Here is a 14,186-nt window from a genome sequence, read left to right on the forward strand (position 1 = left end):
ATGTATGTAATTAATAATGTAATGTAATTTATTTACATTATAAAAAGTACATTTATAATGTTCTATTATAAATGACTAACTTATAAAATGAACAACATGGCTTTCATATGTCTTTTACATTATTTTTTCATTAAATAAATTTTCATCTGGCAATAATTCACCACCCAAAACAAACTGTGTACAGCATAAACCGTGTTAACCCTTCCTGTATGTAATGTAGTCTGGATCTTTTTTTTTTCTTGTCCAGGATGGCATCTACCTAATTTGGCTGCTTCTAGCGAAATATTGTACAGTTTGATTGGATGCACAGCTTTTTGGACAACCACTGATCTGTGTATCGCAAAAATGAACAACAGCAAACCTGCGTGTGAATGTGAACACTTACCAGAACCAGTACCAGTAGGACTTGTTGCCTCTCCTCTCTCTGGCCGCCTCAGCCTGCCGCTGGTGGACCTCGCAATGCCTGTCAATACAGAAGACATAACAGAAACACTTTTCAGAATGATCTGATTATATGAGAAAGGATATAGAGCAAGATGTATAAGACACATTGTCCGGAAGAAATGGAGCAGAGGAAAGCAGATGTGTTGGGAACAGACATCAGAGCAATGAGGCTCGGCCCACTCAATTATGTGCCGCATGTGTTTGTAAAATCAAGTCAGATGGGTCACAAACACAGAGACAGATCAAACGCTGCTTCTTTTGAAATCTGTGCTGCCACTAAAACCCTTAAGATCACCAGGAGGGTGTTTAAGTATCAGACAACATACAAGAAAAGTGATTCAGTTTGGAGTTTTGCAAAGTGGCAGTGTTTAAATCTCACGAAAGTCTAAAGGTCTCTAAAGGTCAAACTATAAAGATCAAACTGAAGTCCCCTGTTTGCACAGGTTTGAACTGCAATGTAGGTCATGCTGTATGTCTTGGTAGATGCTATGTGATCACATAAAGAACAAAGATCAAACAAGCTGCATGCCTTTCCATAGATGGGCTCAACTCACAGACGAGTATGTTTAGATGATTTTCATAAAATTATAAAAATTCCAAATAATTTCTTTTTTTTATTATTCTATTTTAATGATAATTAAGTAAATTTTAGCTCCTAAGTCTCAAAAACTGTAATCGTCAATTGTAATAATACCACTAGTTGTAATGCCTTACATACCTTCTGAAAAAAAAAAATCCAAAGTGAAAGGTCCAGATGCATTATGGTCTTGGATTAATTCCCATGAAAATAATATCACAATCTATAAAAATGTTAACCCATTGTTTTTTGAGTAAGAGATGAAATGGGATCTCAAGCCTACTCATTCTGATACTGAACTGAGAACAAAACATGGAACTGCAATGAACCATAATATTATATTAATATAATAATAATATTATAATATTAATCTCTTCAGCTCCGACTGAGCCTGGTTTCTCCCAAGGTTTTTTTCTCCATTCTGTCACAGAGGGAGTTTTGGTTCCTTGCCACTGTCGCCTCTGGCTTGCTCAGTTGGGGACACTTAATTTCTAGTGATTATCGTCAATTTGATTTCACAGATACTATTTAACTAAACTGAGCTAGACAATGACATCTCTGAATTCAATAATGAAATGCCTTTAACTGAAAATTGAGTGTTTAATCTTATTATTATACATTACTGACACTCTATCCTCCAATTTGATACTGTTAAGTGCTTTGACACAATCTGTATTGTTAAAAGCGCTATATAAATAAAGGTGATTTGACTTGACTTAAAACTGACATAAAAAATGAAGTGAAATTGAAGTGATGTGTGGCCAAATATGCAAGCCATACTCAGAATTTGTGCTCTGCATTTAACCCATCCAAGTGCACACACAGCAGTGAACACACACACACCGTCAACACACACCCAGAGCAGTGGGCAACCATATTGCTGCGGCGCCCAGGGAGCAGTTGGGGGTTCAGTGCCTTGCTCAAGGGTCTCACCTCAGTTGTGGTATTGAGGGTGGAGAGAGCGCTGGACATTCCCTGCTGACAATCCCTGCCGGACCTGAGACTCGAACCTGCGACCTTTGGGTTACAAGTCCAAATCTCTATCCATTAGGGTTAGGAAGCAAATAAAAATGTTCAGATGTGTTCAATTCTTCTTCAAGCAAGAGACAGAAAACATCTACATATCCCCCAAACCAGACACCATGATCATGAACCTCAGCACACGTCACTAAACCCTTAGATCACAGAACAGTTTAATGCATACAAGAATCACTCAAGTTAAGAAAAAACATTATTTGTTAATAAGTTTTCACAACTAAAGCAGTTTGACGCAACTGTCTGCCGTTTTCTCTGAATTTATCACTGAGATAGAGTATACTGCTATCTGTGTCAGTGTGAATGCTCGCTCTAACAGGTCAGAGATTTTGCTAATACCAAGAAATTGAAGTGTTGATTTCCTGTGTGCCGCTAACATAGGAAACGATGAACCAGCTCTGCGCTAGTCCCTACAAGCATAACAATTATTGTGATTCACAGGTGACGAAGCTCTAATTTGTTTCCATTCAGATGTGCAGGTTTTCCATCATTTCTGGCAATCCCTGCCAGATACTCTTTCATGAAACTCTGTGGTGAAACGCTGAGTCAGTTTACTCTTCCTGCAGAGGAATACATGTTATGTGGTTGAATGTTTTGGCACCAATAAAACATCAACAGGCATGTCTGTTAAAGACTAACATCTAATCCAGCCAGATTCTTGTTAGGGGCATGCATCACCAATATAACAAAATCAGTCATGCAAACGTAGATATGGCAATGCAAATCTAACAGATCAAATTAGGCTGAGAGTAACATAGGATCGATTAAGCGGAACAGTGCCCTCATACTGTTTCCAGCACAACATTGCCAGTTCAGACTAAATAAACCAAGCCCAGAGCAACATTCAGCGCTTTGGTCGACCACATACACCACCTAACCTTTTACAGTATTTCATCTCCTCTTTGAGTTCATTTAGCATTATAAACTCAGGATGTATGCTGATTGAGTTAGTAATCCGTTTTTTTCTTACATTCATGATCCAAAATAACATTACAACTTTTTTCTGTCAACCCCTGTGAAACCCAATTCTGCAAGTCTAAAGATAAAAGCATAATGGTGTTGAAATGCAACACGCCACAGGCTAAGTTACAGGAAATATTCACACAATGACGGTAAAAGGCTGAGCGACAGAAATAATGTACCAGCTATACAGTGTATATCATGCAACACTATATTTATTAAATTAAAAACTGCCTTCGGGGTGAGTTCATACATGACTGACAAGCTGACAAAATGGATTTTTGTGTTAGGAACTGCCTGAAAATGTCCCCTGTTTTATTGACTCACTACAGAGATAAGAAAGGCTGAGATCATTTGAGTTGTTTTCTGTGTAAATATGAGGGGTCTCTGCACATTGGGACATGACTGAACAGGCCAGTATTGCTAAATGCATACGCTCAAATGTAGGTTGCATTACATGCACTGTGACCCACCACTTTTTTTATTATTTTACAACAACTGTCTTTATTTATTTACTGTCATTTTGTAGTATAATTATTGCCAGTTTCAAATCTATTTTCTTCATCAGTAAGTAAATTCAGATTCTTTTTAATTGGATTATTGTTAAAAAATATATATTTATATATACTCATATATACAGGTATAAAACATAAATACATTTTTACATGTTAAGATTCTAATTTAGGTACTATATAATGCTAACTGTCTATATGAATTATGTTTTATTCTTTGTGAAGGAAAATATGAGGTTAATTTTGAAATCACTATTATTATGATTACATGTTTCAAACATTACACATTGTTGACAACCATAAATAACATGGAAGAGGAAAAAGAAAGATTAAAGATGAAAAAGAAAAAGCCTTTTGTTTTCTCTGTAGACTAGCACTCTAATCAAAACTGGCACATCAAGAAAGAACAGAAAAAAATTGTGGCTTAGCACAGAGTAAAGAGAGTGTCTTAGTGTCTTCAGTTAAGTTTAATCTGATCTTCAAAGCTTAAATGTGTCAGTTTATCTTTGTTAAAATGTTTCTCCAACTAACAACTACTGTACAAGTAAAAACAATTGTAGGTTGATTCCCCTGAAAAATGTAAACACTCCAAATCTCTGGCTATCAAAACATTCCACCCTGACAGCAACACCCCCTCAACCAATGGTGTGAGTTTAGGGCGAGGCTATATGTTTGACTGAGCAATAACAGACAGGGGAGTGTTTGGGGAAGTTTGTTTGAAAATAGTCATTATTTTTGCACTTCTATGAGGTGATGCTAGCAGAAATGCATAGCTTTGCAAGACGTGATAGTGCCGGTAGATAATCTTTAATTATCTCCTCACCTGATTCTTAGCTGTACACACCCTGTGAGACAAAGTGCCCATTATCAATCCATGACATTCCTGTGTCCGCATTCGGTAATCACTAAACTAACAGTCTTGAGTGATCAAGACAAAAGCAGGGAGACTTGGAGGAGGCAGGAAAAGACCAAACCATCTGTCAATTTCAGAGTCAAGTCGAGTGCTGTCAAAGGAGATGTTTTAGCACATGTGAAATGTGTGACATGGTACTGAAAATGACTGTGATCAGCCCTCCAAGTCGACATGCCTCTGGAGCAAAGAGGAATTTCAAAGCACTCTCGGCCTGGGTTCATTTCACAGGAGATTTGAGTTGCCGCTGACTCACCTGTCAGTTCAACTGTGATGACAGGGCAGGTCAGGAAAGGGGAGTGAGGCAGTGAAGGAAAAGCAGCCAGATACTGATATATATAAAAAAAAGTGCTATAGTGCAGAGTCTCTATTGCCTCAGTAAGCTCTGTTTGGCATGGATCCAAAATAAAGGATTAACAAAGAGATTCATTCATCCGCTCAAAATGATTCACTTCCAGATGAGACATGGGAGATCTTTTTTAGCATTAATTCTTACAGAATTCCACATGGACAGTGCAGCATGCAATCCAACATGTAGAAATTTGGTTTTCACAGATAAACTTAATGCTTAACAGAACAAAATGGAGGCACAAAATGACTCATAACGTTCAGGAATCAGAAGTTCATCCAAGCATTAAACTGTTGAAGAAAGAGCTGACAGTGTGTCATGATTAATAAATGATCTGTGTGATTTACGCCGTCTATGTGTGAACATGTCTAGCAGAGTCTTATTGTGCTGATGTTTGATTGCTTCTCGTTGTGAGTTACTGATTTACCTCAAGTGCTCAGGGCGTGTTACACGACAAAGCACACATGCACACGCAATTCAAAGTGTTGTGTATTCTCTGAAATACATAAATCAATCAAACTTATGATTTCATAGAGATCGTTGAAAATCATAATCATGTCATTCTGGATCTGTATGCCTTTCTTCTGCAAAACAAATAAGATTTTGAAGTATGTCACTGTGTTTTTTTGTTTCAACATCATTAAATTTCCTTCTATGGGCAAAAGCAGTTGATAAAATATCTACGTAAGTCATGCAGGTTTGGAATGACATGACGCTGAGTAAATGATAACAGAATTTACATTTTTGGGTGAACTATCCCTTTAAGCATCATTGTTCTCGCAGTGGAGGCCAAGGTTGTACTTGAGGGATATTCTCTGAATGAGATCACATACGCTGTGTGCTGCCAGAGAAGGAAAGAGAAAAAGGACTGATTACATGATCCAACATGTGTGTGCTAGGAGTTGGGTGTGCTGTGACAATGACTTTGGCAGGCCTGAGGAAACATTACATTCCTGCCAAATCATTGTGTACACAGAGAGTTCGGCTTATGCGTCCAGATTATAGGGAAGAAACATGCGGCTGTTCTCAATGGAGGTGCTCTATGTAGCGCCGCAGGCTCCATTGCACAACGAAGAGGAAATAGTGTGGGTAACGTTGTGGGGACAAGAAATTAATGTACTACATTTTCTTCTAGGGTCTCACCAAAAGTGACTTCCCAAACATACGTTGTATTCAAGTTCAGGAAAAGTAATTATTACAATTATTACAAAAAATATTATAATTATCACAATGCTAATATATAAATACATTTAAAAAGGTGAAAAATATGGTGGATTTGGTGGTGTCAGACAATATCTTATGCTTTCTTTTTTTAAAATTGGGGAGGGGTGGGGTGTCAAACGTTTCTGTAAATGATTACATTAGGGTAGCCTACAAGTTTAGTCAGTGAGCATAGCCTATTTTAAATTTCCAAAATGGACCAAAACATACCCCCCAAAAAGACGCTAACGAACACCGTTTGCCAGAGGAACTAGCCATAACAACAGCATGATGCTTCGCCACTGCGGTCAGTTTGGGCGGTTCGTGTTGATAAACCATGACAAAACATAGCCTAAACTTATAATAGATTTACATTTACATATATATGTATATACATTTCTTAGATTACTAGCATTTGGCGCAGACGAGACAACAAATCCCGCGCGAGCAAAAAAAAAAAAAAAGGTTTAAAAAGCGAACGTTCTTTTATAGAATGTATAGTTGAACTCCCTGAAAGTCGTGTTATAATTCACAAAATGCTAAAATTAAGGCATTCTTAAGAAAAGAATCCATCGGTTAAATAACTGTGCAAGACCCTGAAGGTTGTCAGAAAGTATTGGACATGTTTATCTAAAGAAGTCAGTAAGGCTATCTAACGCACCCTGATGGAAAATGCACACAAGGCAAACTATAGCAGATTCTCATCTTAGCTATTTGAAATTTTGGGAAGTCGTTATCAGTCTAACTTTTCAAGTTTACTTTCACTTTTGCATAATGATAAGATCCAAGTTTAGGCTACTGCTATTTTATAAGAGCAAATTTCACGTCAGTTGTTGACATGAAACTTTCGGTGGTCCTGTACTCACCGGAATATGTTTTCTTCATGTTCATAGGGTCCTTTTTATCCTGAGAATGTAGACTTTAGTCTATTAGGTAAGTATCTGAGATTGCAACATCTGAAATATGATCGATCGCTGCGTAGAATCTCTCTCTGGCTCTCCGCAAAGCACATGTACCACGATCAAAATCTATGTATTTAAATCGTCCTTATGCTATACCAACTAAACTCACATACACCTTCAGCTTTACCTGTCCACACACCTGTGGATAACTCCGCCTTTTGGATAGAGACAAAACTACCTGAATGTTTGACGCTCGAACTGGAAGAGTAGCAGACAAATAACATGGACATAAATTGTAAATTTTTGGCGAAATTAGTAAGTAAAAGGACATTTTATATTTTACATTAAGAGTTAAAGATCCACATTTGTTTTTTTCCACATAATTGTTATACAGTTAAAAAAGCAAAATTATAAAACCAATAAACAATTTATGAAACAGCAAAAATCTAATATACAAATATCAAATATGGCGATCAAATATTAATAAATTGTATACATTTTTAAGATTTTAAAACATTGATATTTTTGTTTGAAGGACTTTATAAGAGTTTTCAATCAATCTTACCGAGTAACAACCCATGAGAGGCCCATGAGGCAAGATGGTCCTCACTGCAGAACACAAGATCCAGGGGGTGAGGTTGGATCCAGATCCAACTCCTCCCACCTTACATATACCTAAACCTACCTGTCTCCACCCCCTGATCCCTGAACCCACCCATCTCCACCCCCTAGATGTGGATCCAACCCCGCCCCCTGTATCTTTGTTCTGCAGTGAGGGGCTACTGCATGAGGCGACTCTAGGAACGTTGAGAAACTTCCCAAAACCTACTGATGTTCTCATGAGTGTTCGCCTGGTGAGAACCAGTCAAGCTGTGATGCCACAGTGGGTTTTTCTATAGGGCTTAAAAAAAGCACTTGCTGTAAATTTGTGTTTAAGGTTTTGAAAAATGTTTTGGAACTTGTGTGAAATGTCACTATGGTTTGAGAAATTGCAATACACATCACACCAGAACTTGTTTCCTGTGCTGTTAAAACCAAAACCTTTCACTGGTTACACATTTCCAGTCACTGTAAGTAAACATTACAGCAAATGTGTGATTTATTTTTGTTTTCCAGAAAATACTTCATGACACAACTGCATGACATTTCCCAGGTACAATGCTACACTAAATGTAGTTAGGACTAATTCTGACAAACATTTTAAAAACCCACACATTTTCTCACACATCCTCTTGTTTCTGGTAAAAGTATCACAGATGTTTTTCCCCAAATGCAGTGTTTATCACTTTGAGGTTTCAAACGCTACTCATATCTAAATAAAGCCCTCTGAAAAAGGTGCACATGTTGGTGGACTAAAGTGAGAGTAAAGGTGAGATTCTCTGAAGAAGGGCCAAGTTTCCTCCACAGGGTCTTGACACAAATGTGTTTCACCACAGGAGGAAGTCTGCAGCTTTTTCTCAGCGAAGCAGATTGTGCAAGCCCCCAATACAGATTAAGAAGCCAAGACAAATAAAAGCACAGCCTGAAACCAAGGTGACATTTTCAAATCCTGTTTTTCTGTTGTCTGTCATACATTTGCCATTATTCTTGTAAAGCAACACATTTATATTATGTATGTACAAATGTATATTACTGAAGCTATACATTGAAGTCATCAAAAAATGTACACAAGCTGTTTAAGGGCAACATCCACAGTGGATTATATTACACAATATGTAGAACATACACAAATTCATTCATTAAAAATGTAATACACAAATGCATAGACAACACAGCTAAAATAAGAGAGAATCAATGTATAGTAACTACAGCCAAAACTGAATCGCTCATTAATGCTAAAGGATTTGAACAATCATGCAAAGCTAAGATAAATCAGCCTGGTCTCATGTTTATACGTAGCCTAGGTATTAATAAGTAACATTTACAAGCACAAAACGTACATTTTTTGTACGTTTTTATTGATACCAAAACGTACAATTTAGACGTATTTCAACGTTTATAAAGTACAAATCGATACGTAGGCTATTTTTAGCTAAAAAACGTAAAACGTATCTTTTATATCATCAAGATATTCGTATCAATGCATTTTTATCATTTTATCAATAAGCGATTTAGATTTTTAGACCCCTTAACCTACCCATTTTATAGCAAATATAAAATGATATAAAACGCAATTGACCGAAATATACAGGGAAATAATTTTATTAACAATATAGTATTAGAAATGTTTTTATAGTCGCTAATCCCACTCCTACATCTAAACCTAAACATAGCTATATATGTACAGTATAAGAAAAAAATGACAGGCAGAAAAATACAATTACAATCATTTATTAATTGCAAACATGTCAAAAGCACTACCAAAAGTAATCCAAATGACCATGCGTTGCAACCGCAGTCTTCTCTGGCGGAATACAGCCGGTTTGTGTGAGGTGTAGAGCAGAATTGATGTTGTTAATCGCTGAAAATGTTATCCAGATTATTTTCTGATCCTCTGGCTGACTCGCTTTCAATGAATGAACTCGTGAAGGCGCGCGCGCGTGCTTGCATCATTCAAAGCACCTCACCAGAAACATTGCATGTAGCAATCTGTGACGAATGCAGGCGAGAGCCAATGAGCGTTCGATTATCCTGCAGTAAAACCTGTCGTTTGAAACTCAACATTTGAATTTGTAACTAGCGTGTCAGTCAGCGCGGGCTTTTCTGTTAACGGTTGCTGGACTCGCTACTTGGGATGGAGATGAAGATGGCAGAATAAAGGCTTGGATTTGGGTTTGTTCCTCGCGGTCGTATGGATTCTGAAGATCTGGATCACAGCGCACGAATACAATAGTTTAATTTCGTAATTATGTTGCGGTTTTGGTGTTTTTAATAGTTTTATTGTCAGTCGCAGCATGTCTGAAAAAAACGCTTTTTGTGGCTCATGGCAAACTGAGTAAACATTACATTACAAGTAAAGGTTAAATGATTTCAAATGTTATTTATTTTAAGGTTTAAATTGAAGTCTTGTTTAACATTATGTAGGCCTATTATTGGAAACGAGCTGGCAGCAGAAGTCAAAACAACAAAGCAACATGCAAAACAGTATTAAAACATTTTGTTTATATATATATATATATGTGTGTGTGTGTACAGTATATATGTATATATATATATATATACACACACACACACACACATATATAACTTGTGTGGTTTTTCCAGTAGCTTGGCAAAAAAAAAAAAAACACCTATTGGACCCAGTATAGGATATTTACGTGAATGTCTCATATACACTATATCCTTTGGTGAACAGTCATGATCTCGTACACTTCATTGTTACACTTTTTCTCCTCTTCTTCACTTCTTCTGCTCAGTTTCCTCATCTGGAACAAAAGAGAGGAATAATTCCGCTTTTATTAACCTTTAAACACATTTTCTGGAAAATTACTCTTTGATATATAATACAAAAGTATGGGTCATAGACACTAAGTGTGTAAACATATGGCTGGAGGTAAACAAAATACAGCAACAGACAAATTTGAAATCTGCACTTTCCAAAGCCCCTTTCACACTGCACGTTAGTCCCGGAACATTGCCGGAAAATTGCCAGAGTGCCTTCTGAGTGAACGCAACCACGACCCGGGATTGTTTCCGGGACCTAGTAACATTGCGGGTTCAGTCCCGGAACGAGCGCTGTGTGAACAAAAGCCGGGTAAATGCCGTAAAGGCTGATGACGCGCGTTATCATGCGACTCTTTCACCAGGTGTTTTGAAGGCAGATCAACATTCACACAACGAAAAATGTGTAAACTGGAATGAAGCAGCGATCGAAGCCCCTCACTATCCGCGCTGAAGCTGAAATCGTTGGCCAATTTAGTTTTTTTTTTTTCTTGTTTTTCGTTCGCCAGTTTAGTGAAATGGTGCGCGGCGCATTATATACGTCACATGATGACGTCACGTGTCATTCCGGAACATTTACGGGTTGTGTGTGAACGCGCGCACAGATTCCGGAAAATCACTGGCAGTGTGAATGCAGCAAATCTAACGACCCGGGAATAATTGCCGGAACACATTACCCGTGTATTTTCCGGAATCTCTGTGTGAAAGGGGTTCAAGTTGCATATGTGTGATGCATTTGCAAAGTTCATGATAATCTTCGGATGTACAGACATGCAACAAGTTTTAGGTGTATGACATTCACCTTGGGCACTAGCCACACTCCAAACACAAGGAGTAAGAGTAAGAGCACACTGCCAATTGTGAGAGCCCCCACTGGTATCAGTAAGTCTTTCATGCCACCCGATTCTGGATTACTTGTGGAAGGAGCCAGACTGATCAGTGGCTCTGCAAATTGAAGTACATATAACTTCAGTACAGCCAAAGTACTCAGCCAAAGCAGCATCACCAGCTTCAAAACTACAACAATATAACTATGCATTATTTATTATTTTTGTAGATTCTCACTAACTTTACCTTAATTGAAATAATATTGGTTTTCTATCAAGACCATGTTTGAATATATTTTATTATTTATTTAATTTATTTATTTTTATTCCTGTGATGCAAAGCTGAATTTTCAGAATCATTATTCCAGTCTTCAGTGTCACATGATCCTTCAGAAATCATTCAAATATACTAATTTGCTGCTCACAAAACATTCCTTATCATTATCAATCTTGAAAAAGGTTGTGCTACTTCATATTTTAGTGAAAACCATGATAATTATTAAAAGTTCCAAAGAACAGCATTTATTTGAAATGTATATTTTATTTTAACATCTTTATTAATACTTTTGAATCCTTGCTGAATAAAAGCATAAATTTATTTCAAATATACATACAAAAGCATACACACAAGCATACATACAAAAATAACCCAAATGTTTGAATGGTAATGTACTGTAGGCTATGTCTTAAATCATACTTATCAATACAGCTATGGTAAATTCTAAATGGTCTGTAATTAAATACTGAAAATTACTTCAATAAACAAAACATTAATTTCCACTCACCGTGCACCAAAAGAAAAGCACCGGACTCATCCATTGTACATATCCCAAACGCAGTATTGCATGTGCACCAGTAAGCCCCAGTGTCTGTCAGTTTTAGGTTAATGATGTCTATTGTCAGGATCTTGTTGTCAGATTCGACTTTAACACGTTCATCAAAGTCTTTATGGACAGTTAATTTATTATTTATGAAAAAGTAGTAGAAGACTTGTCGGCTGATCTCACGTCTGCTGTACAGATATACACCCAGGGCGTCTTTCTGAGGTGCAGGACACTTAATGGTGAAATTGTCACCTCTATATTTGATCTCATCTAAAAACGATTAAAGAAACAGCCTTGATCAGATCACAGCATCCAATCAAACAGAAGTTAAGATGTTAAGTTTGATATAAAAGGTTTAGAGATAAAACATTGAAGAATCAAGTGTTCCTGGCACTATAGTTCAGAAATCAAAACCAACACCTGGACAGTGTGTAGATGATGAGTATTCCTGCATTAAGTCAAGTGTTTTCTTAGCATTATGAGTCATTTTGCTTATTTCTACATATCAGATAAGTGCTACGTTGTAACTACCTTTGACATTGATAGTTTACATGTTTTTATACCTTAAAGGGCTAGGTCACCCAAAAATTCAAATTCTGTCATTGTACCCTCACATCGTTTCAAACCTGACTTTCTTCTGTGCAACATAAAATATGAAATTTTGAAGAATGTTGGTGACCAAACATTTTTGGTGATTATTCACTTCTGTTGTCCAAAATGGGGGAAAAAACACATTTCTCATAATATCTTTTTTATGTTTCACAGAAGGAGGTTTGGAATGACATGGGGGTGAGTAAAGTTTTTAACCATCACGAGGCATTTTAGATGCACTCACAAATACAAATACAAATACCACTCTCCACTCTAATCACATCACCCCACACTTCCACTTTGCACATTTTTCAAGTACAATCTGCACTAATTTGTAGAAGGTTACGAAAGGATAAATGAGTGGGACTTACATGCCATTTGTCTTTGTCTTTAGTATCCTTTTACTCACTTATACACTTTACTGCACTGCACAGCACACGGACACTTTATCACTGACATACACTTTACTTTTTATAGAATCTATATAGAATCATATTCTATTTTTTATTCTCATATCTATTTGTTATTTTATTTTATTGCTAGTTTATTCTGTATATATGTTTACTGTACTTTTTCTATTTGTATTTTTGTAAACTTGAGGTTTTTCTAATTTTGTTGGACAATTTGTTGGACAGTCGTACAATATATTTCACTACATGTCGTACTACGTATGTATATGTATGTGACAAATAAAATTTGAATTTGAATTTGAATTTGAAATAACAAAAATTCATGTATCACTGTCTAAAGATTATTTCCACTTCACATATATAACCCTGGCTGTGAAGTGACTGAAAATAGGTCAAACCTAAACTAATGCAAACACTGCTGCAATGCTTTGTAACACACAAATTACCAAAATGTATAACAGTAAAAACACAAAGCACTAACCTGCACTTGCAACAAAGTTGCTGAGACAAAGAACAACCAACAACAAGAAGATGATTTGCAGAGACATCATTGTTATTGCCTTCAGTGTATCTTAGTCAGTGTTCTCTGTCTAACACAGGAAATAAAACAACTTCTTTCTGCACTGCACAAGTGTGTGTGTGTGTGTATATATATAAATATGAAATCCAGCCCACAACTTCTGATATCACTGAGCTCTCAGTCAGCAAACCTCAAATGAGTGAAGTCACACCAATACTTTAAAAAAAACATTTCCAAAAGTTGCTCTTTTTAATAGATTTGTTTTTCCATTCATTTAATTTATCATTTGAAGTGAAGGTACCAGAGATACAAACAGTCCTCAGGATCAGTCTGACTTCAGCTGACAGTTATGCACTCACTATAAATATTAGGTCCCTTAAAAAAAAAGAAGTTTATTCAAGTGTGCTATTAGTATACTTCTTTTAAACTTAAAAATATGACAGTATACTTTTAGTGTACTTTTTATGTACTTCTCGGAAATGGGCTTTATGTACTTCTCAGAAATATACTTAAAATGACATTTAAGTATACGTGACATACTAAATGTTAGTATAAGTTGACTTATACTAAATATATTTGAGCTATACTTGTGCTCCTAGAATCCGTGTTTTCACTGTTATATGGTAGGTGGGAAAAAACACAAGTGAAGAAAAAACTTAAACAACAGATGCTTCCACATGTAATCTAACACGATCATCAGACATAAAACAGCACCAAAACTGTGTAATGTTATGGAATAAAATG

The 14,186-nt window shown here is 36.5% G+C and overlaps 2 protein-coding genes across 5 annotated transcripts in view; both read right to left on the reverse strand.

The window, feature by feature from the left end:
* The window catches only part of LOC306856851 (septin-9-like), a 79,002-nt gene extending 71,508 nt beyond the window's left edge, over positions 1-7,494 (reverse strand). Inside the window, exons 1-3 of one of the 3 annotated variants that reach the window (XM_079396356.1) lie at positions 6,854-6,985; positions 5,528-5,628; positions 386-463 (exon numbers count right to left, since the gene is read on the reverse strand). Coding sequence is in view for 1 of the 3 variants with exons in the window: in XM_079396352.1 (XP_079252478.1) it covers positions 386-463; positions 6,854-6,878 (103 nt within the window). In the remaining 2 variants the exon portion in view is untranslated. Of the gene's footprint in view, positions 1-385; positions 464-5,527; positions 5,629-6,853; positions 7,141-7,454 lie in introns of those variants that run through there. The other 2 variants (XM_079396355.1, XM_079396352.1) reach the window with 2 other exon arrangements.
* Positions 7,495-7,948: 454 nt separating this feature from the next.
* LOC306859434 (uncharacterized protein) lies at positions 7,949-13,547 on the reverse strand. Of its 2 annotated transcripts, XM_079400452.1 has the most exons (5): positions 13,404-13,547; positions 11,883-12,191; positions 11,073-11,215; positions 10,147-10,254; positions 7,950-9,592 (listed from the first exon to the last, which is right to left on the reverse strand). In XM_079400452.1, exons 1-4 carry the CDS (start codon positions 13,471-13,473, stop codon positions 10,165-10,167), a joined length of 612 nt encoding a protein of 203 aa, XP_079256578.1. In that variant the 5' UTR covers positions 13,474-13,547; the 3' UTR covers positions 7,950-9,592; positions 10,147-10,164. The 2 variants fall into 2 exon arrangements, with proteins under 2 accessions (XP_079256577.1, XP_079256578.1); XM_079400451.1 differs by having other exon boundaries at positions 7,949-10,254.
* Positions 13,548-14,186: the final 639 nt, after the last annotated feature.

Source organism: Barbus barbus, assembly GCF_936440315.1.
Source record: "Barbus barbus genome assembly, chromosome: 3".
NCBI lineage: Eukaryota > Metazoa > Chordata > Actinopteri > Cypriniformes > Cyprinidae > Barbus > Barbus barbus.

What these genes read in the sequence shown, in the direction of transcription:
- LOC306859434 (XM_079400451.1), bottom strand. Translation starts at nt 13,473, where the DNA reads ATGATGTCTCTGCAAATCATCTTCTTGTTGTTGGTTGTTCTTTGTCTC. An exon ending in CAACTTTGTTGCAAGTGCAG is followed by an intron (nt 12,192 to 13,403) that starts GTTAGTGCTTTG and finishes AATCGTTTTTAG; the next exon opens with ATGAGATCAAATATAGAGGT. An exon ending in TGCTTTTCTTTTGGTGCACG is followed by an intron (nt 11,216 to 11,882) that starts GTGAGTGGAAAT and finishes TTCAATTTGCAG; the next exon opens with AGCCACTGATCAGTCTGGCT.